Source organism: Sinocyclocheilus grahami, unplaced genomic scaffold (genome assembly GCF_001515645.1).
Source record: "Sinocyclocheilus grahami isolate Dianchi unplaced genomic scaffold, SAMN03320097.WGS_v1.1 scaffold1503.1, whole genome shotgun sequence".
Lineage (NCBI taxonomy): Eukaryota > Metazoa > Chordata > Actinopteri > Cypriniformes > Cyprinidae > Sinocyclocheilus > Sinocyclocheilus grahami.
Window position 1 is genome coordinate 125997 of NW_015506682.1, and position 26822 is coordinate 152818.

General features: G+C 37.8%; 1 protein-coding gene across 1 annotated transcript in view; it reads right to left on the reverse strand.

The window, feature by feature from the left end:
• Window positions 1-26822, reverse strand: part of LOC107570770 (utrophin-like) — a 187253-nt gene that overhangs the window by 119904 nt on the left and 40527 nt on the right. Inside the window, 16 exon segments of the mRNA XM_016257031.1 lie at window positions 2373-2486; window positions 2572-2703; window positions 7475-7590; window positions 9971-10151; window positions 10656-10903; window positions 10990-11068; window positions 11143-11242; window positions 12226-12398; window positions 12485-12664; window positions 13057-13176; window positions 15517-15667; window positions 15746-15927; window positions 18216-18416; window positions 20863-20918; window positions 23831-23946; window positions 26098-26189. Of these exon segments, the coding sequence (XP_016112517.1) occupies window positions 2373-2486; window positions 2572-2703; window positions 7475-7590; window positions 9971-10151; window positions 10656-10903; window positions 10990-11068; window positions 11143-11242; window positions 12226-12398; window positions 12485-12664; window positions 13057-13176; window positions 15517-15667; window positions 15746-15927; window positions 18216-18416; window positions 20863-20918; window positions 23831-23946; window positions 26098-26189 (2241 nt within the window).

Below are 26822 nucleotides of genomic sequence, written 5' to 3' on the forward strand. Positions count from 1 at the left end.
CCAAAAATGAAAATCACCACATAATTTACTCACCGTAGGTGTATATGACTTTCTTCTTTCAGACGAATTCAATCTGAGTTATATAAAAAAATGTCCTGGCTCTTCCAAGCTTTATAATGGCAGTGAATGGGTGTTATTTTTCAATAGTCCAAAAGGAGTCCAATAAAGCGCATCCATCCATAATAAAAAGTGTTCCACATGGAAAAATGTCGGAGGATTTCAATAAAAGGACTGGTTTTCCTTTGCTCCTGTAAACAAACGTTGGTTCTCGCGAAACTAGCATATTCTCATCGGAGTTTACGCTATGCCTACGTGAATGAACGCGCGTACAACAGTTAGCTGAAGCTAGAGATTACGGTTTATAAAGTTTTAAATATGGATATTTTTCTTACAAAAATGCATTGATTCGCTACAGGAGGCCTTTATTCACCCCCAGAGCTGTGTGAGGCACTTTTTATGATGGATGGATGCGCTTTATTGGACTTCTTTTGGACTATTGCAAAGAAACACCCATTCACTGCCATTATAAAGCTTGGAAGAGCAGGACAATTTTTGATATAGGCCTAACTCCGATTAGATTAGCCTGAAAGAAGAAAGTCATATACACCTAGGATGCCTTGAGGGTGAGTAAATGATGAGGTAATTTTCATTTTTGGGTGAACTATCCCTTTAAAAGCAATCTATTGTATAAAGTTGGTGTTTCAAATCGCAGAGCTCATGCAAGCATACCCACATCACTATGATCAGATGCTTAAAGGGATAGTTCACCCAAAAATGAAAATTTGCTGTTAATTTACTCGCCCTCAGGCCATCCAAGAGTCAAGAGGCATTTATTTGTCATTTGCACTGGGAAACTGGGCATTGAAATGCTCGTGACGATGCTCAGACTTACAGTCATTTTAACAGGACTATACACACAGACAGTAAACATGACCATATACAGTACAATTAGGCACAGACAGGTGGAGGGCTTTGGTATATCAAAGTGATGTGCTGTTTTGTAGGCAGGACAATAAATACAACAAATACAAATAAGTGGAGAGTCCCGAGTAAGAGATGTAGGTGACTTTTTTTCTTCAGTAGAACAGTAAAGAAGATATTTAGCTGAAACCATTGCTCTTGATAAAATGCAATTCGGTGGCTACCGTCACTCTGAGAGTCAAAGCAGCAACACAAAATTAATATCTGATGATATATTGAGGTCTTATGAAGTGAAATTATCAGTCTGAAACTGATCATTATTACCTGTAATCCAGACCCTCAGACGTCCTGTTCGCGAACTAATCATTCTTTTGAAACGGTTCTTTTTGGTAAACTAGTTGAACCAATTCACCAAATCAGACTCAACGTCTAAAACGGTTCTCGGCTCGAGCACCACAGATCTACAAGTTACTCAATCAAAACTCACTTTCAGATGCCCGACAGTCACTCCGATGCGAAATGAGCTGAAATACCGGCGTTTATGATCCTGTGATGACTGAATCATTCAGCCCTCCAGTTCCTCCAACAGTCACTGAACTGAGGAAACGGTTCGACTCGGACCGGAGACTGATGAGCCGCGGATATGCGCATGCGTTAACACTTGAATGAAGGGGCCAAATGAATGTGTTTATGGTTTCTCATCGTATATGTAAAAAGATGAGCTGATGAAAACAAGTTTATTCACTTTTATATGCTTGTAAAACGTCCATGTTTCACATCATTATTGGGTGCTTTAATAATACAATAGCATATACGTTATGTCATTGCGTGATTACACAAACAAACTAGTGAACTGAACTAGTTCAGTGAATCTGAAAGATCGAAAGAATCGTATTTCCCCATTGCCTGAGGCTCTGGATTACAGGTAACAATGTTGTAAATAGAGTTCAGTTTCTTGCACAGACCGATTGCTTCGCTTCATAAGACCTCAATATATCATCAGGAGCCACAGGTATTAATATAGTGTAGTCTGAAATGCTTTTTTGACTCTCAAAGTGCCGGTAACCACTGACATTTCATGAATCACAAAGGACCACAGTTTCAGCTAAAAATCTTCTTTTCTGTTCTACTGAAGGAAAAAGTCACCTACATATTGGACGGCCTGAAGGGGAGTAAATAACTAAAAGCACATTTTGATCTCTGGGTGAACTACCCCTTTAACTGCTGTTTTCTCACCGCTGTCATGTTTGTTGCACGTTTATATTGCAGCATATGTTTAAATATTCATAAGGATGTTCGCTAACAGTAAACCACTGCAAAGGTATGTCAAAGGTCTTGTTACCCCTAAACAAAGAATGAAAAAGAAGTATATTGAACCTTTATTCAGCTAGCTGGATTATTCAACAGTACCCTTCCACATTAATGACTTATTGAATGTGTTGACCTCTGACCTTGCACTGGTTGACTTCTTCCTGTAGTTTGTCAGCGTGGCTGAAGCCGCTGGCGTCTCGAGACAGCAGCTCGTCAGCAGCATCCAGCCAGCGCTCCACCTCCTCACTCTTCACCTGATCCACATCAACAGCACCGTCAAAACACACCACATACATGCAAAGAAATTCCTCTGAATCAGTCTGATGGCACAGCTCTCACCTTTGTGTCCTTCATGCTACCCAGAATGCACTGCAGCATGCTGAGCTGATCCTGGGCGGCTGTGGAGAGTTCAGTCCAGCCCTGCTGCTCTGCTGCCTCCGATGCCTCCTGCTCCATCTCAGCACAAAGAGCCTGAAAAACAGGTCAAACTACATTACATTCATCAGATCATACTTTAGATCATTAAAATGTATAACCCTTATAAAAACGAAGCAGCCACTGTAGTAACTAAGAATGAATCCCGTGCCAAACCAGTACAGTCTTGCTGTAAAATTATAATTTCACTTTTTCATCAACTGACTTGGGTAAGCAGGTATCTGATTTAAAGTAACAACAGTTTTATAAACTAGAGAAACTAGGTGAAACGTGTCATTAATATAGTGCATACTATCACGTAATACTAGAAACATGATCATTTGCATAATACTTGACCACATTTGGGACACAGAAATACAAATTTTCAGTTAAAACTTTTGTTAACTGAAATAAAGCTGAATTTGAAAATATGAATATTACATGAAAAAACACTTAAAAATAAGAGTTGTTGTCAAAATAACTGACAAATAACTGAAATAAATTTAAGTTGAAGTAATAAAAGAACTAAAACTGAAATAAAAATAAAGATACAGATTTTTTTTTTAAAAGCTCTACTAAAAATGACAAAAGCACAACAAAATGAATAAAGAAACACAAAAAAATGAAAATTTAAAACTAAAAGCAAACATTTCTATTTTAATATTAACATATGAATAAATACTATAACAACATACAATACTAACATAAATAAAATGAAATAAAATAAAGAACCTCTTCTGAACCTGTTTTACATTTCTGATTTAAAAAAATTAATAAAAATTGTATTATTGTTATATGACAAGAAATCCATAATACATACCAAATCTCATTACAGACCATCATGACTATGTGTGAAGGTTAGCAAGTCCCTTTAAAATATCAGATATTTAAAAAATACAAATACAAACAATAAATAAAAATACAAAATTAAATTAAATACATTTTAAATAAAAATAAATCACTAAAATGGTAAGTGTATTTTTATGACATGGCAAATACAGTTGAGACTTGGATATGCTTGAAAATGTATGTTTGATGTGTACACATGTATCCAAAGTGTTAGGAAGCTATGTTTTTACTTCGATGCTTACTGTACACATTCATGAACTACTGTTGAAAATGTACAAACGTTTACCAACTCATCTCTACCAAATTCCTCATTTATCATTCACCGTTATGCACATGATCATGATAGGTTCAATTGTAAAAGATCATCAGAGCGCAGTACTTCATTCACACTCGTAGATGGAGACACAACTCCACCCGAAAAACCTGCAAAGATCACTTTCACTCCCACTGAAAGAAGTCACGGCTAAAATAGGAGTTTCTGCTTCTCACAGTTAGATATGTGTATGACAGACATTACATAAGTGGATGTAGGGCCATATTTTGGCTGTTTGTGAAGCTCTTCTGTGCCACGTGGGCACTGCCCGGCGCGCGCCCCATCTTTCCTGCCTGAGGCCAAGAGACGACCACAGCAGAGGATAAATATTTATAGAACTTTAAACAAATCCCAGCCAGCGTTTGCTCTCTTAGGCTTGTTTTGCCATCTTAGTCGTTGGCTTTCTTCCCATCATTCATGGAGTTAAAGAAAGAAACCCATGTCAGCGAATGTCAGCTAAAGGACTGAACACGTGGATCAAGTTGAGATTCAAACAGAGAACCAACATATGGCACAATGCTAGACTAACACAACAAGCAGACGTAGATTTAACAAGCAGGTTCCTCATCAAGCGCCAAACGAGAGGAAAACTGGCTTCGGATGCCCATTTTCCACAAGTTGGTATGATTCTTTAGGGTCTTCAGGAAATGTCTGTAACAGGCTTTGCAGGGGTTAAAGCAAAAAAAATCCTGAGCCTGAACTTTTTTCTGGGGGTTGGGGGGGCGGACACATACACGGGGTTATTTGGCAAACAAAAAAAAGAAATTAACTAGTAACGTATCTGCCATTGCCATTAGCCCTTGACAGGGAAATGTCTGTAACAGGCTTTGCAGGGGTTAAAGCAAAAAAAATCCTGAGCCTGAACTTTTTTCTGGGGGTTGGGGGGGCGGACACATACACGGGGTTATTTGGCAAACAAAAAAAAGAAATTAACTAGTAACGTATCTGCCATTGCCATTAGCCCTTGACAGGCTCAGACTACAGTTTATGGTGGGATATTTGAAACGGCAATACCAAGAAAGTTTACTCACTACAGTATGGTGCAAACACATGTAACATTTAGGATGCTTTTGATATCAAGTTTTGCTGGTTAGCGTTTGTCCTTGACATGTCCAAGCTGACCTACAATCTAAAACATGAATTTCTGAAATTGTTTTGTTCAAAAGAAAAATGGTAAATTAAATACTAGGAAATGAATATAAAATAGGAAATATACAAAGACCGTTTACTACAGAAAACTACAGTTCAGTTCAATTAACAACAACAAAAGCATAAAAAATGGTCCAAACTGGTAACTTAAATGGTTCGTACAGATACTGCAAAATAAAATTCCAGGACTTTCAAGGACTTGCACAACTTTTTTGGTTTTCAAGGACTAAAATCAGATCTCACTTATCAATAAATGTTGTTATTATCTTTCAAATTCTAATAAATAAACTAATAAAACAAAATGGTACAAATAAAGTGCAGCACATGCAAAGAATGCAATGACTGTGGCAACTGTAACATTTGAAAGGATACTATGGCAAAGTTATCGCTTTCCTTATTCAGATTTTTTTCATGAATATACGACTGACCTGAAGAATGAAAGCTATATCATACACTTGGAAAATTATGTATTTAAGCAAGTATTTTGAAATGTTTTAACTAATCTAGTGCTTAACTAATGATTATTTTGCTAATCAAGTAATCTACTGATTATTTTGACAAGTGAGTAATCTGATATTTTTTAGAAATACAAATAGAAAGTGGAAAAACAGGCTTTAATGTGACTATATTTATATATAAAGTAACGATGAGGCAATAATAATTGGCCTCAAATAAAGTATCAAAACCAAGTACATGGTTTTATTGAACAACATTGTTGAATACATAATGTAATATTCCTATATTATAACACATACCTGCAGAGCGCGCCAACGGCCTGGTGATGTTTCATGTGATTCAACAACGTTTAAATCCATTTAATTTTAATATTTAGCCACATGCAAAGTCGGAAACTTTTATTTTGAAATCGTGATGTACAATAAATCGCATATTTAGAAATATGTTGAATGTATTCTGTTGGCATAGGTTTAAATGATTTGTGTTGCAAATCAAGTGAGTTTTCCCAGATGAACATTAAGCAGAGGAAGAGTTTAGCACCTTTCACACATACAGTCTTCACTGGTAAGTTACCGTTAAGAGACCATGTAACAGGACCTTTTCAAAAATCCCGGTAAATTCGTTCTGGCAATCATATCGTTCTTATGGAGATGGCTTGATTACTCTGAGCTGTTTACAAAGCTCTGCTGCTTTTTTAATAGCTTTTCTTTGTAAATATGACGCTAGATGGAAATCTTTGACCATTGCGCCTCGCAACTTTTCAATGTGTCGAGCTCGAGACTCAGGCTTCTTTTCCATTCATCAGCCGTGACTTTGCAATTGGATACTATTATGCGTGTCTCGTGTTTATAAGAGCAAAAACTTCTGATTGGCTAGTAATGTTAGTTTGGTTGAGAGTGAAAGCTGTGTTCCTCTCATACATTGGTAGGCGAACTCATGAACTCGAATGTGATATCAACAAGTGTTTTTAAATGTAGGACGACTATCTTTTTTTCCCCCCCAGAGCCAAACGCCGCACGCCGGAGATCCGGCACGGTGCCGGATAACTTTAAGCCCTAAAATTCCTCAATGGTCGTGTAAAACAACACCCTTGTTCAAAACAGCTCTGTTCACAGGTGAGACGTTTTGGTGCATGTCTCTTTAAATGCTAATGAGCTCTGCTCACCCCACCCCTCTCTTCTAAAATTCCTCAATGGTCGTGTAAAACAACACCCTTGTTCAAAACAGCTCTGTTCACAGGTGAGACATTTTGGTGCATGTCTCTTTAAATGCTAATGAGCTCTGCTCACCCCACCCCTCTCTTCTGTGGGGCGCGTCGACACAAGAGCCGTGAACTGCTGCCGTGGACTCTATATATGGCTTGGAGGTGGTCTTATTCAAATAGCTAGCTATCTACGTAGAAACCGGCTGCAGATTGAAACAGCTCGCTGGATGACCGTTTCAGACTCAGACAGCCCATAACGAACTGGCTGTGTGTTTTCTTCTAAGCTTTTCTGAGCTGACAGACACGCCAGAAACCTAACTAAACACAAAAAAGCTAAAAAAAGTGAAAATTTTATCCGATGTCCCCTTTAATTATATTGTTAATGTAAAAATACAAAATAGAGTGTAAGCAATGTTTATTTGACCTGGAAAGTGTCTAAAGACCTAAAGACTTCTTACTGTTCAAAAACTTTTGACTGGTAGTGTACAGGCAACTTAAATTTTTCTCTTATTTCTAGCTTTTAATTGACTTAGAAATCAGATAACTGCTGGACAATAACCAATAATATGATGTTCATCTCGCCTTATTCTGGGTCCAAATAAAACATCAGATCATGCACAGACTATCCTGTCTCTTTGAATTTAAATCTATATTTATTCACACCGGCTCTTGAAAACCTCTATGCGAACACACTTGCCCGAAAAAGTGCGGGGGACAAATTTACCTGTTATTAAAAGTGGGGGGGGGACACGTCCCCTGCGTCCCCCGCGTAATCTACGCCCCTTGGTGTGACTAAAACTGACTTCTGGACCCTGCATATGAGCATCTCTGTCAAACACACACACACACACACACACCTGAGCTCTGATGACTCCCTGCTCAGCTGTTGTGATGTCTCTGATATCAGCGCTGACTGTGTTCAGTCTGGACTCCATCTGATGCAGCGCTCTGGACCCCGCCAGCCTGGACAAAACTACAGAGACACAAAAAGACACAAATTCATCAATCCATCCATCCATCCCAAAGCCATTCAGATTGATTAAATAAAAATCGATAATCTTAAAGGAAAGTATAATTTTGATGCTGTAACTGGTCACTATTTCACACTTTTAACCACATTTTAGCAGTTCTGCATTTTTTAAACAATTATTCAGTCCTTCCATGTCAATTAATATAAGCTCATAAAAATGCATGATAAGATATGATGTATTAAGAGATTATATATATATGCATGCCAAATAGGCCTGTGACTGGATATGATATACAGTAATTGAGAGTCAACTAAAAACCCCGCCCCTTCTTAGCACACGTGCAGTATTTACTGTACATCCGGATGCTTCCTCTTCTGTAGTACATCACTAAAATAATCTCTGTTGGATTTTGACATCTGTGATTAAGAATGTATGTGAACCAGCTCCTTCTAAGATGTTTATTGGATGTTGGATATCAGAGACGAGACGAAAATAACTGCCTGCAGCTCATTTGTGCTTGTCATTGTGTGTGGGTGTGTGTTGGCGTAGCTTGAATCCCAGATGTTAGAGGTCAACAGGTCAAATCATGGAACATTAGCTTTCCGCTTGTCCCACGAACATTCAACTGTTTATATTTAATGCAGCCATACCTTGGGGACAAAACTGCTATAGGGCTTTGTGCTAGTCATTGTAATTAGCTTCATATAAAGTCAGCCAAGTAAACGTGTGTGCGTAACTTTGTAAACTTATGGCACAAAACAGTCCCAGAAGTTAGCTAAATCTAAAACATCGCTCTGAGACATCGTGGAAGGCTCTATATTAGAGGGAAAAAAAACGTTTTTAAGAAAGAAACATTTTGTTACTGCCGCCGTTTTTATTCTGGTTTAATCAATTTTATCTCTAAACCGTTTTTCAGAATGGGGTCAGTCTGTAGTTATTAGCTGTATGTAAAACAATAGACGTCTATGGTATGTCCTCATTTCCATGGCTAGCTAAATGTGTGTGTGAGAGAGATTTGCTCAAGCTTTATGGTTAAACACTGATGCACTCTTACTTCGAGCTCTTTCTAGCATGCGCACAAACACACACACACACACACACACACACACACACACTCTCTCACACACACACACACACACACACACACTCACACACTCACTCACACACACACACACACATACACACACACTTGCAAGAGAGATTTGCTCAAGCTTTAAGGTTAAACACTGATGCACTCTTACTTCGAGCTCTTTCTAGCATGCGCACAAACACACACACACACACACTCAGAGGTTTATCGGGCCACACTGACATTACAGCCATAAATAGACCGCTCTCTCTCTCACTCTGGCTCTGCTCTTGTTGGTTCCACAAATGATTTGCCTGTTGCGTAAGTCACTATTTCTGTCTTTAAATAAAACTGAAGCGAACAAGAGAAACAAGGTACTGCAGCCCTTGGCACCAACTCAAACCCCGGGACTTCTAAAAACCTCAGTGAGCCTCAATCTTTCTGTAGATCTGCTCCAAAACCTAGTGAACTGCCAGCATAGGCAGTATCTTAAGGTCATAATTGCACTCGCAACACAAAACCAGATGTTTTTTATCCAAAGGATTGCATTTTATCAGGGAATGAAAACTTGGCATTGTTAGAACTTAGGGCTCTATGGCGGATGTACTATGTCTGGATTACATAAACATACTTTTTTAAGCACTTAACCAAAAGAAGTACATACTCAAGACAGTAAGTGATTTTGTACACAGCCTTGCTCTTTTACTGAAAGGCAGGACTTACATTCCTACAGCCGCCATCTTAGACATTACGGTGTATTCTGTTAATATTTCAATCATGTCTATTTCTACAGGTTTCTGGTTTCACATTGTTAGCTTGGCTTAGCTATTGAAATCAGGTGCGTCTCTTGTGTCATTTGTGTGGCGTTATTACTTACGTAGAGAGTTTTTATGAGGTTTATAAACTTGCGAGGGTCTGTATGCTGCCTAACGGACAGCTCACATAAACTTTTATGGTACTTTTTTGTCAATTTTGGAGCTTGACAGAACCAGTTACACTCTATTTTACAGTACGGAAAGAGCAGGTTGGACATCCTTCAAAATTTCTCCTTTTGTGTTCGAAAGAATGAACAAAGTCATACGCATTGGAATGACATGAGGGTGAATAAGCAATGACATTGCTGCCTTAACTATCCCGTAAGAATGTTGTTCTTTCTCCAGAAGCGATTTCATTTCTCTATATTTGTAGCTTAGAAAGAAAAGCTCAACTACCAATTTGCAAAATCCCAAGTTCCCTCAAATTGCAGGCTGGAGCGACATTCTCTAAATGCTATGAGAGCGTAGCGTAAAGGGCTGTAATTTGGCAATGTATACCTGTAGTGATGTCCTGCTGCCGCGTCTTGAGCTCTTGGATAGTTGTGCTGTGGCGTGATGCCAGCGCCACCACACTGGGCCTCATGGTATCAGGGGCTCCAGGTTCTGCGGCCAGATGCTCCGTCTGAGAACAGAGATCTTCCACCTGTGGCTGAAGCTTTTCCAGATCTGCTATCCGAGTCTGAAACACAAATACAGTACACATTTGCTCTGTTAACAACTCAGCAAAAACATAAGGCTTTACATAAGGAGTTGTTTTTAGCATGTTACTACAATCTTAAATATAAAGGTTCTTTGTTGGCATCAATGGGTTTCATGAAGAACTTTTCATGAAAGAGCATCCATGGAAACTTTGCATTCCACAAGGTTCTTTAGATCATTAAAGTGTTCTAAAGAAAAGATGGTTCTTTTGAGAACTGTTCTAGAGAACTGGTTCCCCAAAGAACCTTCAGTGATCAGTTCTTAAAATAAATTAAAAATTCTTAGCGTGAACATCATTTGAATAATATGAAGAACTTTATTTCACTATTTTGTGCAATGGAAAGTTATATTGATGTTGACGGTTCTTCATGGAACCATCATTGCCAATAAAGAACTTTTATTTTTAAGTGTGGACCGTTAGATTCCTGTTAACATCTAATTTAAGGAAATGATCTTGTATAAAATGGCCTGGTATTTGACTGACCTCACAATCGTCTTTGAGTGTCTGGAGTTCCTGCTGGTTGTTTTCTGCTCTAAAGCCTTCTGTGGAGATCAGCCACTTCTCCTGTTCCTGCAGAACTCCATCTAGAGCCTTCAGTCTTGACTGAACGGCCGCCACCTGCTCTAGAACTTGAGCTTGGTTCCTCAGATCCTGGATCAGGTTCTGGCAGCTCTCCCATTCTTTACACACAGAGTCCAGAGCAGAACGGGCCTCCTCTGAAGACATACCTTCTATAAAGACCGATTGAGTGATTTTAATCAGTAGGAGAAAACAGGCACCATCATTCATCTTGAGGAAATCATCCACATTCTCCTACCTTTCTCAATCATCTTCTCTCCTTTCTGCACTACCTCTTTCACTGTCCCCTCGTTTTCAGCAAGCTCCACCCGCAGGGTCTATAGAGACGGGACAAAAATATTCAGTAGACCAAATATATGAATAGGTAAATGTTAGTGTTATAATAAGTCACCTGTAGTTTTTCCTTCAGACCAGGCGTGTCTCCAGCAGCTCGGGCAGATGACTTCCATGCAGCCAGCCGTGACAAAAGCTTGGGAACATCAGTTTCAGCTCTGAAAAACACAAACACATCATATCAGGGTTCACATGAGGGAGTGCTACAGTGGAGCAGAACAACAGAGCAGTGTGTGAAGTGTGTGTAAACACTGTATAGCTTATGCTAATGGTTCCCAAATGTGCTCGTTATGAACACAGGCATAACCGCATGATGAAAGAAACAATTTCATGACATTTTTGCTCAAACAGCTGCTAATCCCTGTTGTCAAAAAACACTTTCAGGTATGACAGACAATCTTTGATATTTCTGTAGAGCACTTTTTTACTTCTATATTTTGCAGCCTAAAATGATTGAATTTGCTGTGGCTTTTCTCAAATGTTTTCTTTTTTTACTTAATTTTTTTACACAAATTAAAATAGTATTATCAGTGATTGCATTCACTTAAAATATTTTAAAAAGTGCATATCCAGTAAAATACTGTACTTATTTAAATCTAACCTACTGGTGAAAGCATATACATTATATTCATTATTATACGTAGTAGCATTAAACCTCTAGAAATTTTCATTTTTCCTACGTGCCTAACACAAGCATAAGCAATGCGTTGGATCACTTGTGCAGCTGCATCTCTCTTTGGCATCTTTTAGGAGTGAATAGGTTTTAAAGACAATTGACTAATGTAAGTCATGAATGAATCATTTGGAGAGATCGCTCGGAAATATTAGATATTAACCTCCACATCACTCAAACAGGCCAGCCTCATATTGGAACTTTTCCTTACATTTAAACCCTTTTATATGGTTACAACGGAATTCACCACAATCAAGTGGCAGGACAGTTGAACACATTGAATAATTAGTTTGGGCTTGGCATTATAGCTAATGTTGCTTTGCCCCCTCTCAGGTTAACTGAAAATCTGCAAAAATGCAAGCAAATAGTGCAGAGTTCGATTTTGAAAATCGCAAGATGTCAAAGGGACTGGTAAAAGAGATTTCCGGGGGTCCTGACAAGGAAGCTGTGTGTTTGTGTTTGTCGTACAGTATCCTGAGCTCGCCGTCTGTATCCAGATGTCGTCTTTTAGGTGGGGCAGGTGGCGGTAGCTCTCGATCGCTGCTGGTGAAGGTTTGCTCCATCCGTGTTGTTACTGTTGTGACTGTCTCCATGACAACCTTCTCCGGTACCTGGGGTATCCCAGACACCGCTTCGGTTACCTGGAAACCGAACAGACGCTTGGAATCAATGTCATATAAAAAGCTAATGTGTAGTAATATAAACAAGTGAGACGCATTTATCTGACTTGGCTGGAGCAGTCCTCTAGTTTTTGGACCAGGTTGTCCCAGCGTTGGGTCAGTAGGTCTGTGTCTGTTTCGATCCTCTGAGCTGCGGCTGGACTGTTTAACAGCACCATCACATCCTGTCCAGCATCTGACAGAGCACTCAGGGCCCTCCGCTTCTGGGCCATATCCTCCTTGAGATTCTGCAAAGCGTCAAAGGCCAAAACAGAGATGCTCTTATCAACCAGGCAGATTTTGGTTGAATAATGTTTATTATTTGTAAAACCTAAGCTTACAATCTTAAAAAAAAAAAAAAAAGTAGTAGTATCTGTGGACTAGAAGATATTTTGTGAGATGATCTGAACATGATTATAATGCTTTAATGATTAATGAATGAAAAATTAGTCCTTAAGAAACACTAGCTGACACTTTAAAAATTATTTTTAGCAAAGAAACAACTGATTTCTATAATTTGTATGTCTGGGGACAAAAACAGCTCTGACCTGACTCTCTGAATTGCCATCTCATAATTACAGTAATTTCGCCACAACAAATAAAAGTAAATCAGCATTATATCGTGCATGTTGTCCTCTACCTGCAGTTGTTCCTCCAGGTCAGCAGTGGCACTCTCCCCGCTGTTCTCATCCACGACCACAACCATGTGCGTGAGAGAGTTCACCTTTACCTGTTCTAGCTCCAGATCATTCTGCAAAACCTGTAAAAAAAGGTCAAAAGCTAAAGTACTCTTTGATTACATTTTGTTAAGTTTCTTAATTTACCCACAAAAGAGGAAATGCACATTTATTAAGGCAAGATATTACAAAATCACCAATAACTATATTATTATTTGAAATTATAGTAATATATTTTTTTAATTCTATTTTTTTTTTCACACTGCAATTATTATGACGGTGATTTTGTTTACATATCAATGTATTCATTTATTTATTTATATTTATGTTATTATTAATATTTATTTATTTATACTCCAGGAACTAAACAGAACTGGAAGCTGGAAACATGAAAATAATATCATAATGCATAAATGTTTATTACATGTAGTTCAAAATATTGGTTTTATTTTGTTAAAGCTAGATATAATTTATAATACCTTTCTTTTAATTTTGGGTCAAATCTGACCAAGGCATGTTTTTAACAGAATAAGCTTGATGTAGTAGAATTTAGGGTGGATATTTTTTGACTCAGTACTGTGTCAAGTATTAAAGTGTACATTAAAAAAAATGTGGAAGCACTAGTGTGATCCGATACCCTTCCTATTAGACTGTGAGGCTCCTAAATGTAAGCATGTGTGGGAGCGAATGTGTGTGTGTGTCCTCCATTCGCTACCTGAACAAACACGCTGAGGTCATGTTTGCCCCTCATTCACCGGGGTGCGTGTTGATTTGCTTATTCATTCTTCTCACAACTCAACCTCCCTCCCTCTCTCTCTCTCTCTCAGCATTCATGATAAATTCACATTAGAGATCATAAAGAGAAAGCTTTTATTTGTGAACCGGTTATGCACACAGACGGGATCTCTGATAAGAGTCATTCATTAACTACTCAAGTCTCCTTATTAATGTTTTATTGCTCAGAGATTGCTTTTTCAGGAGAGATTATAAAAGTATACACTTTGTCTTTTAATTTTCTTTTAATGTTTGCTAATCTTTCTTAATGTTTCGTAATCTTTTTCTACAATCTTCAATCATTTTTTTCTAATCTACAATCTATCAATTGTTATCAAGTCACTCTAAAAATGCTTGATTGAAACTGTTGGGAAAGGAAGCTGGGTTGATGATCATTCATAATCCATAACCAAACATGTGCTGGGCTAGAAATGCAGACGTGAAAAAGAGCATTACACATCACACATCAGTTCAAATGCTAACAGTTACATGTATGCTGATACCACTTTGCCTATGCGTTTCACCTTTTGATTATTACTGTTTACTGTGTTCTGTATTGTAGTCATTCTGTGTGTGATTTTAAATTTACAACTCATTTTGGGTTCATTTTAAGCCAGCAAGATTTACAGCTGGATCAAAACAACCCAGAGCTGGGTTCATCCCTTTGTGACCAAGCACTGGGTTGCCAAAATTACTCAGTTTAGTTTGTTTTTGATGAAATAGCTCACTCGAAAATGAAAATTGGCTAAATATTTACTCACCTTAAGACCATCCAAGATGTAGAAGAGTTTGTTTCTTCATCAGATCTGGAGAAATGTAGCATTGCATCACTTGCTCAGCAGTGGATCCGCAGTGAATGGGTGCCGTCAGAATGAGAAAAACATCACAATAATCCACAAGTAATCCTCACCACTCCAGTCCATCAGTTAATGTCTTGAGAAGTGAAAAGCTGCGTGTTTGTAAGAAATAAATCCATCATTAAGACATTAACTTCAAACCATTGCTTTTGACTAAAATACAAGTCCTCTATCCATAATATTACTTTCTCCGGTGAAAAAGTCAGCTCGTCTGAATCAGGAGAGAAATCTGCACATATCAAGCACATTTTACAAGCCAAAACAGTCTGAAAAAGATCTGAACAAATATGTCAGTGGATTTTGATGTGAGAGGACAACAGGGGATGGACTTTTTACTGGAGGAAGAGTTATTATGGATTCATATTTTGGCCAGAAGTGACAGATTAAAGTTAAAACATCTAAATGGTGGATTTGTTTCTTATAAACACACAGCTTGTCTCTTAATAAGATGTTAATTGATGGACTGGAGTGGTCTGGATTACTTGTGGATTATTGTGATGCTTTTATCAGCTGTTTGGACTCTCATTCTGACGGCACCCATTCACTGCAGAGGATCCATTGCTGAGCAAGTGATGCAATGCTACATTTCTCCAGATCTGATGAAGAAACAAACTCATCTACATCTTGAATGGTCTGAGGGTGAGGACATTTTCAGTTTTCAACTATTCCATAAACGCAGCATTTTTTACTGTGTATCATTTTGTGATGCATTGCAACGTACCATGACACACCATAACATAGCTGGCGATACCCAGTCCTACTTTAAATAGAGAAATCGAATGGTCCTCTTACTTTGTGCTGCTCTATCTGGGCCAGATATCCCTCCAGGTCTCCTGCTATGGGCTCTTTCTCCATCTTACGGATCCGCCCCTCCGTCTGCGTCAGCCAATCGGAGAGCTGATGGAGCTGCTGTTGCTGAAGGTCCATCAGAACTTCATGAAGTCTGAAGACAGAGGAGAGATGACAAATTCAAGCACACTCTTCAAACAGAAGACTTCGGCAGGAATAAGTGCGTCCGTACCTGGACTGACGGTCCATGCTGACGACCCGCAGGTTTTCCCAGCGGGAGTTGAGCAGTGTCATTTGTTCTCGGATCTCATCATCCTCTTCCTCACTCAGATTGCCTTGAGCGATCAGCTGGTTTCCCGCCTGTAAGACGTTACCCACGCTGCTCTGGTGGGCTGTCAATTCCATCATAAAGGCCTGAGGAGACAAGACGACACATCAGTTAGTGCTTGAGTATGTGGCACTCATTCACACAATATCTTATGATCTATTCTCGAAACAGAAAAAACTATCAAAAAGGAATGAGGTAACAAACCATTTGCACATTCTCTAAATGTCTGATGGTTCAAGTGGAACCAGAGTGCAGAGACAAACAGGTCTATGCTTCAGAAAAGCCCATTGCTTGGAGGATCTCCACAGCTTTCCTGTATTTGCCTTGCTTTTGTTTCTGCGTCACTGCCTCATATCAGCCTTCACTTTCTGACAGGAATGTAAACCTCACCCTCCCGCTCTGGATCCATCACTCAGGAGTGAGTTTATGTGCCCCGGCTCTGCGGTCTGTCAGAGGACTCTCTGCCTCTCAGAATTCCTCACATTCCTGGCATGATCCGAGCATGTTCTCCGACAGGACGGGAACACGGAGCATCTGAGCACGGGACATGCTAACACTTAAAGTCCTCGGGTCAATCAGAAAGAGCAGCGGTGGGCGGGTTCAAGACAAATCCAACATACTGAAATCCTATTTAAGCTGCTGCTTCTTCTTAGGATGCGATATCTTTAACTGATCTGACTTACGGTTTTCATAACCCGGATGATCAAAACTATGAAAAACCCCATAAGTTTTCATTGAGGGGGTAAAAACTTTTGTACAATAAGACCTATAGTGTATTTCAGCTGTCAATCACTAGCAAAGCTTAACGACTATCCTAAGACAATGTGCTTAATCATGCTAGCAACATGTTAAAACATGCTAGCAATGTGCTAATTCATGCTATCAATGTGTTAAATCATGCTAGCAACATGCTAACAACATGCTAAAACATGTTGACACGTTAAAACATGCTAACAACATGCTAAACATGTTGACATGTTAAAACATGCTAACAACATGCTAATAATGCTAGCCCCATTAAATCATGCTAGCAGCATTCTGAATCATGCTATAAATCATGTGTTAAAATATGCTAACAAAGTGTTAAAACGTTAGCAACTTGATAAAACATGTTAGCAGTGTGCTAACACACGTTAACAGCATGTTAAATCTTGTTAGTAACTTAAACATTTCAGTAATGTTAGAAAATATGAATAATTTATTGTCATACTTCAAGCTTTTCAAACTTATTTCAAACATTCAAACAAGGTTCTGTCAAGCCAACATGAAAGTTTGTTTAAACTTTTTACAAACTTTTCTCATCTAGTTTGTCTTTTTTGTACACATTAGGAATGCAGGCCTTGACATTAAGCGTTCTCGTGTGGTTGTCCTTCGGAGTATAAAAGTTACTTGCCCGCATAGAAAAAATTACATTTAAATTGAGTTATAAATATAATAATTTATTGTAGTTATACAAAACATAGTATAGTGTTTATAGAGTATATGTAGTAGATTTTGTGAGCATGTCACATTTAGTTTATTTAGCTTAAAAAATAAAAATAAAAACTTTAAATGTGAAATTAAAATGGCCAGTAGGTGGCAGCAAATCACAGTTAATAAGCGAGTCATTGCGATTGAATCGAATCATTCAAACAGTTGACTCATTCGGGAATGAAACAGTCATGTTGCTCAGAGACACAAAACAGTGAATTATTTCTGTTGGTGAAATAGAACAAAAAACAGGCAATATGCTGTCGAAAACGCAAGTCTCTTAACATTAACTTCTTGTTTATTGAACTGTTGTCTAAAATCACATTTGTAATCATGCAGATTTTGAGCAAAGAAACGGTGCTCGATCTTCGTGTGATAGTTTAACTATATGAAATTATATAAATATATACATTTTCTGCCCCCATATATTGAATTTTCTGATCATTCTTCATGCATTTTAATACTGAATCATGCAGTGAAAGAACGTACCTACTAGACTTCTTTACGTAGGCCTAATGTATGCATGCACCCTATAGGTGTGTTTTGTTTGATTTTTGCAATATTCTCGATAATGTCAAATCGCACACCGTTAAAACAACAATTACGATATTATCCCAAACGATATACAGTATATCACACACCCCTATAACAAAGGCTATATCACAAATAAAGGCAGCTATTATTGTTTTTGGTATTGACATTTTCAAGTTACTTGTCCAGTTGGGCAAGTAAATTTCTCTTTCACTTGCCCGTCCAAAACATTCACTTGTCCCGGACAAGCGGTAATGTCGAGCCCTGCAATGTTATATTGGTATACTTTTTCCCGAGAAATTAGATGAAAAATACTACTAGCTAGCGATGACACTAGCAGTGTTTGTGAACTGTTGTTGTGCGTCTCCTCTACCTCATGTGTGTGGAACTGGTCTTTGACCTCCTCCACGTCATCGGACACGTCGTCCTGCATGTGCAGCATGTCTTCGGCCGACAGCAGCCAGGTGAGCACCTCCTCCAGAGTGATCTGATACGTGTCCAGACTGACCTCCGTCAGCGTGCTGGGCGTCTCTGGCCGTGTGCTGCTCACCTCCTCCGTCTCTGCAGCCAACCCCTGCACAGAAACACACAGCGCTTCAGCTAACGGCATCTCAGTATGCTATATAACCTTATAGAAAACGTTAAGCACTATGTGTTTTATGAAGAGTGGTTAAAAAACATGTTTGCACTCATGTTCAAAACGCAAATTCACAAAGGACCAATGACTTCAGTCTGACACGTTATACGTCACAGTAGGGACGAAATGGAATCGAGATAGCGATTCGACAGAAGCTGCGATTGTCCTGCGTATGTTTCAGTGAAGCATGGTTCTGTGATCAGCAGTAAATCTCCATCCAAAGGCCAGAGAAACTCCAAATACACCTCGCAGAAGAAACCCAGAAAATGCCTATCGCTGCAGCTGAATAAACAGAAGATTCAACTGCTTTCATTGATTCAATGTGACTAATAAACACACGACTACGACAATATACGGTTTATCTGAGTTCTTATTATAATTTTCATTAAAATAAAGTATATAATGCAATGCCTTTATCACGGCTTAAATACGATGAAATATGTTGCGTGTCTTATTCTGTGTAAGAAGCCACATCATCTCACAGAAGGATTTATTTCAAACACTCGTCTGACGTTATGAAGCGAGTAAAAATATGTTATTAAATGTGGTATTTTCACATGCTTTCAGATGGAGCAGCATTTACTTCACAGAGCCGTAGTTCACTGAGAAGCTATGCAAGCAGCTGTCATTACCGCCAACGATTTCTTCGATTTCAGAATCGCGCAATAAAATCGTCTGCAATTTTTCTGCGTAGCTTGTCAGTGAACTACGGCTCTGTGTAGTAAATGCTGCTCCATCTGAAAGCACATGATGATGATTTACTACTGATCACAGAACCGGCTTTACTATCAAAATGCGCATGACAATCATATTCGATTAATCGTGCAGCCCTACGTCACAGCATCCTTGTATGTGTTAAATTTTCTTTTTTTTAACCACATTTTAACTACATGTTCTATTGACACTCCTCGAACTGACAAATTGTTACATTTACAAAAAAGACTGAGGGGAGAAATATGTGTGGGGGAAAAAATACACACAAAAAAATATATCCGACTTCTATTTCACCCCAAGATCAAAATAAAAAAATAAATAAAGCATGAAGACAGTTATAGACATTTTCTCATAACTGTCATTACCATAACGTTAATAATAAATTAATGAAATAAATAAATGACATTATTGCAAAGCAATAATTAGTGCATCATAGTAGTGAACTTACATTTAAATGTTTGTGGTCGGTAAGATTTGCTAAAGTTTTTGAAAGTAGTATCAATTTAAAACAACATATTAAAACAATAACTGTTTTCTATTTGAATATATTGTAAAATGTATTTTTTTCTATTATTATCAATCTATAAAACAGTCATGTGATACTATTCAAAAGAATCCTGCAAAAAAAATTAATTACGTTCAAAAGAAGAGCATTTATTTGAAATTAATTAACATTCCTCTTTTGCAACTAAATGCTGCTCTTTTGAACTTTTGATTCATCAAAGAATCCTAAAATAAAAAATAAATATTGCGGTTTCCACAAAAATATTTTCCTGATCCTTCAGAAATCATTCTAATATGCTGATTTTCTGCTGAAGAACCATTACGGTTATTATGAAAACAGTTATGATGCTTCTTATTTTTGTGGAAACTGTGATACATTTTTTTTTTCAGGATTCTTTTATGAATGAATATTAGGTATTTTATTTGCAAAGGTATTATATTTTTAAGTAGATTTTTTAAAAGATTAATAAAAAATGTACTTTACTAATTAACTAAAATGAACAGCATCATGGTAATGACAATTTGGGGTTTAAAATATGCTTAATAGCCCTGAAAAAGGGCTAAAAACATCTTAAATGGTTAAAGCAGAGTTCATTTTCATTATGTTTGTTTTGATTTTGGACTGAATGTTGACCTGGACGTGTTTCCTGAGATTCACTGTGCATCTGCTGTGAGCTGGCCTAGCATGCTATCATGGAAAATCCCATGTAAAGCTGATTTACAAACTAGTCCTTTCTTTTCAAAGACCCATAGGAAAAGGACTTATGGAAAAAGCCATCAGTGAAGGGTCTGAGCCGCACACTCAAAACAAGAAGCGCTGCACGATCAGCAGGACCTTCAGACGCAGACGATACTGCTATTGGCACGTGTTCTCAGCTGACTAAACACCGGCTAACAGCACAACAGGGCTGGTCATGTGATATCATTCACATTCTCAGATGTTTATGTCCCACGCCTTTAAAAACTGACAGCTTTTCTAAACCCGGTGACCTACATTCCTCAGCACTCCCATGACGGAAATGTCACAGCTCATTGATGAGAGTGAAACACTAATCGACTGCTAATTGTGTGAGTCTGATGGCAAAAGAAGCAGGTTTTTCTTCATTGTGCTGTATAATAAAAGACACAGAATCAGGTAATGAACCCGTCTGATCTGCAATCTTACATCGGGGAACCAAAAAGCACCACACCCGAGAACTCTGGGAAAAACCTTAAAAGTGCCTCAAAAGAGAGATACAAAATAACGACAACAGAAGGAAGCTTAGACTGATAACTCGAATACAAAGGCACCACTGCCCTAGGGAGTACGACATGAACTTCACAGTAGACAATGTCAACAACATGCTAGTACTATAGTAGCGTATCCAAAAAACATGGTATTACCATAATGCAGGTACAAAAAGCATGGCATTGTCATGATAGATGCCAAGAACATGGTATTACCATGGTGCAAGAGCCAAAAAAACATGCTATCGCCAGTCATTCTTGAGAAGTGGGACAAAACAGGGTACAAAATTAAAAAAATAAAACCTTGTACTCAGACAAACAAAACTACATTTATGTATCTTATACTGAGCTACGCTTTGATACAACCTCCCAACTTTTCTCTTTTTTAACAAAATTTGCTTTTTTTTAGCTTGGACGGTGATATAATTTCAGCTTTATCTTTAACAGCATTCAAGATGTTTTTAACATTTCAAAACACATTCTGGTGTTAGCAGACAGATTACACTTTCACATGTGAGCAACAATTCCACAACAAATATAAAATATCATAATGATATATCAAAATATTCAACTGACGGAGGTGACTGTCACGAATTCGGTCCATGGACTTCCGTTTATTCACCACCAGATGTCACCCTTTCCATTACATTGACTCTGGCACAACACAAACTGTTGCATAGCACCCCGGACTACATATCCCATCATTCTTTGCACGATTTAAACCAGTGGAGTTCATGTGGTAGCCATTTTCTTTTTTTCTGTTGATGCTAGATGCTAATGGAACCTGCTTCAGGAGAATACAATTATCTAAATATTTCAAATAATTTCCTCAGAAATTGGAAGATGGTGTTGACATATCATGGCTGTGACACAGGAAATATTAAGATTAGGATTTAAAATATTCTAAAACTATAACTTAGCAGAGGCTGTCTGACACTGATGTACTCTGCAGAGGTGACCTGTGGCAAGGGGGTCCTTTAGAGTGGCCGCTGCTCCTGATATTCCCTGATTTTATTACATTTTATTGAATGTCTGACGGTGTTGACAAAAAGTGGGGACGCAACTTTAAAATCTTATGAAATATGCATGTGTCATTAAAAAACAACCTTGCTTTGATAGGATATATTAAGTGTTGCTTTTGATAAAACAAGCTTATTTTCATCATTAAAAAACATTTTTTTTATCCATTTTATTGCATATGAATGCTTGAACCCTTCTCTGTGGACACACTGTTTTAGATGTAGTGAGAGGACATTAAGAAACACAGATTTGGTGTAATAATGACAAAATTTAACTGAAGGTGATAATTGTGTTAAATTTAACACAATTATATTATATATTATATAAAAATATTTTCAATTTTAAATGTCATGAGGGATTAATAATAGAATGTATTTAACACAATTATCACCTTTAAAAAAAAATAAAAACACCATAGAAGTAAAACAAAAAAAAACATGGTATTGCCATGGAACCAGATCCAAAAAACATGGTATTACCATGGTACCAGAACCAAAAATACATGTTATTGCCATAGTTTAAGTGAAAGAAACATGGTATTACAATGGTGCATTTTTTTAAAAGCATGTCATTGTCATGATAGATATCAAGATCATTGTACTACCACGGTACCATATCCAAAAAACGTGGTATTGCTACTGTACAAGTTTAAAAACATGGTATTACCATAGTGAAAGTACAAAAAGAATGCCATTGTCATGACAGATGTCAATAATATGGTATTACCATGGTATCATAAACAAAAGAAAAAGTGGTATTTCCATAGCACAACTCAAAAAAACATGGTATTAGCAATGTGCAATTTAAAATAAGCATGTAATTATAATGATAGATGTCAAGAACATGGTATTGAACATGGAACATTGTGCCACACCCAAACAAAACATGCTATTGCTATTGTACAAGTTAACAAACAGATGGTTTCACCAGATATATGAAAAAAAAAGCATGTCATTGCCATAATAGTCACAATTTGGTCATAACAGAGTAAAAGCAGAGTTTATTTTTTGGTACTTTTCTGTTGGTGAGAGAAAAAAGGTTTTTTTTTTTTTTGTTTGTTTTTTTTAAATAGTGACTTGAATAATCATCAACTCGTGACATTTTCATTTAGGGCTGTTTGCAGAAAACACTGACCGGTGAGACCGAATATTATTAGACTAATATATAATAAAGACTGGATCTCATTTTAACAGAGCTCTCACAGAGAAAGGACATTTAAACTCTGTTAATAGTAGCAGCTGAGTCCTAAAACAAGGCTTTGTTCCTTGTACAGAGAACAGCTCTCATCTGGAGGAAAAGGTCATCTGATGAAAATATTCTGCTGGAATTCCCGACTCTGTCCCACATGCTGGATAAAACACTCTTCTTTCTGCTTGACTGTAAAACTGTGTGTGCTTGGAGGGCGGTGAAGCAATGCTGGAATAATGCTGATTTGTTGACTGGCATTGTTTCATTGGGTTGATTCCCTGCTTCAGGCATAAATGAAAAGATCTCATAACAAGATCAACATCACATCAGCTGAAGATGATGGTCAAGCACGCTAATGACTCTGTACACTAAAAGTAACTTTCTGCTAAATTTTGTGGGCAAATAAAGTCAACTGTTGATCAGGGCTGTACAATTAATAAAAATAAAAATATGGAAAATAAAATCAAGATCGAGATATGGCTTAATGTGCTTATCAAATTGCAAAGGCTGCAGTTTAATAAAATAAATACATGGGCTGAATGTTTTAGAGTGAAGCGCAGCACTGTGTTCATTTACACGTGAGCAGCTCATTATCCGCCGTTATAGTATGCCTTTGGAAACTCAACATGTGCAACCATCTCCTCAAACTATGTTTTTTTTTTTTTGGGCGCAGTTGTAGTGCCACAATGCTTCTTTACCTTCCGCATCCAGTAGTCTCTCAATGTTGAGCTGATCTTTGGCAAATGTGAAAGCGTGGTCCAGCCTCTCCACTGGGGTTAGATGAACTACTTCCTCCCAGCTGAACCCATGAGGCCTGAAACACAATTCACAACAAGAGTCTAAAAGACCGTTCACACATGCAGCAGCAAACTAACCTGAAGTCATTCACTGTCAATGAGAGCTGACATGAGCAAAGGTTCAATCGAACACTCACTTCTAAATATTAGGTAATCACTTTGATTACAGAATGCACTTTTGCCTCTCTTTCTAAACCAAACTACGTGTGAACAGAACCGATTTTAGGATTGACAAACCACATGTCTGCTGTGTTGTGGATGAAGCCCACAGATCTACGAGCTCTTGAAGACAGTCAAGCAGGTCCACATGAATCTACATCTGCAAACTTCTGTCATTCATGGCTACACACCCTTGCGTGTTTGGTTATTAAATATTTGCTGATCTGACAACTCTTCAGGTGTCAATAAGGGTGTAGCACTAACCTCTGTTTAACACACTTTTTTTTTTTTACTTATTATGCAGATTTTCCCACTAAACCAGAACAGAAAATGCTGAAAAAGTCTGGATTACATCAGGACCTACCAACTTGTTCTCTTCATCCACAAACATTTTACATTGCTTACATAAGTTAATAAAGATTTTAGTGATTAATGTGCAAATATGCATACAAATTTGAAGTCGACAATCAGCTTTGTATTTTTCTCTACTTTTTCATCTACTGTTACATTTATGTTTTAAAAAATAAGTAAAAATAAAGAGCTATAGTGTTCAGACACATTGCTTTGTGTGTGTGTGTGTGTGTGCGTTTTTGTGACAAATGAGGACATAGATTTGTATAATGACAAAGGTATGACAGGTATTACAAGGAGAAGGTGACTTTTCAGGACATTACCCCATATCCCCACTTTTCAAAACGCTTATAAATCACACAGAATGGAGTGTATTGAAAATCTGAAATAGCAGAAAGTCTCCTGTGAGGGGTAGGTTTAGGGGTAGGGTTGGTGTAGGGCAATAGAATATACGTCTGTACAGTATAAAAACCATTACGCCTATGGGATGTCCCCACTTTTCACAAAAACAAACCTGTGTGTGTGTGTGTGTGTGTGTGAGAGAGTGTGTGAGTGTCACCTGAAGTGGTGTAGGATGGCGTTAAAGGCCAGGCAATAATTAGTGGGCTAACAGCTTTCATTCAAGCAGAGAGAGCTAATATATATATATATATATATCTATATTTAATAATTTACCCCCAGAAATTGATTTTAAAAATAAAAATCTATTTCACAGTAAAAAAAAAATGCCAAACTGTAAATAAAATATAATGTCTTTATGACATTTCTACATTCATTTGGAGATTCAATGTTAAAATATTTATGATTACAAATTTCATTGTCAGGTGCGATTAATCGTGATTTATTACAGAAAAAAGTGTGATAAATAAAAAAATTTCAATTGATTGACAGCACTATTTTTATTTTGTTGTTGTTGTTGCAAACCTATATTAGGCGTCAAAACAAATGTGTCTAAGTCTACAGACAGATTTATGAATCATGCTCGTTTTCTCTGAAGTGAACATTAAAATTTGAGTAAATCGACTGGTTGCACTGAGCTTCATAATGTACTTTGTTAATTTATGGCTTGACATGGCATTACTGCAATGATGATTTTAAAATCTGGTCCGTCTTTAAAGCATAATGCAGCTGATCTGAGACAGCAGTGGGCGGTAAACATATGAGCAACTGCAACTACACCCTACTGCTGGGACCCCCGAGGAGCCTGTCATCACACATAACCATAACAGCACAGCTTGAGCTCCCTTAGATTGATTAAAGCTTTTAAAGAAGGCTCTTCTGCTCACTAAAGATGCATTTATTTGGTCATAAATACAGTAACAAAAACATATAAATACTGGTATTGTGACAGCACTAAGTCCACTAAGGATGATCTGGAGTGAGTGCAGTGTGTGAGAGGAAAAACACACCGTGCACTTTTGTTTATAGCATCTGTGTTTGTGTGGTTCTGTTTGGTCTGTCTGACCCCGGGCCAGCGAAGAGTAAAGACAGAGGGCACTAATGTCCCTAAAAGACACGTAGGAACTGTAAAGCCTTTTAATTAGCCTGCCCTTGCTGTATGTTCCCTAGGCAGCATCTGTCAGCTGATACGAGGCATGAAACAAAACTAATTTCCTCCCGCAGCAGAAGCCCAGAGAGTCAAGCAGCAGCAAGGACACGCGGGAAGACTCACGCTGCTCTGATGAAGGACCTGCAGCACGCGGTTGACGTTGTTGAGGGAGTGAACTCTAGTAGAGCCTCGCTCTTTGGTCTGAGAGAGAGAGAGAGAGAGTGAGTGTTACGCCATACAGACACATTCACAAATGTACAGTACAAAACAGTGCCACAGTATTACTGTGTTTTTGAACATGCTCATGAAAGTACCACGTATTCTCTAAAATACCTTGGAATAGGGCTGAGTGAAATACACAACCATTCAAAAGTTTGGGGTTGGCAATGCTTTCGAAAGAAATCTTACTAAAGCTGCAGTTATGTGATAGAAAAAAAATGATAAAATCAGTAATATTGTGAAATATTATTACAATTTAAAATAAGTGCTTTCTATTTGAATATATTGTAAAATGTAATTTATTTCTGTGATCAAAGCTGAAATTTTCAAAGCCAGTCTTCAGTGTCACATGGCCTTCAGAAATCATTCTAATATGCTGATTTGCTGCTCAAGAAAATGAAAACAGTTGTGATGTTTTGTACTTTTTTCTGGATTGTTTAAAGGGGTCATATGATGCTTTTTTAAAGATCATTATTTTGTGTATTTGGTGTAACAGAATATGTTGACATGCTTTAATGTTCAAAAAACACATTATTTTTCAAATACTGTACATTATTGTAGGTCCTCTATGCCCCGCCTCTCTCAAACGCTTCGTTTTCTGCAAAGCCCCTCCTT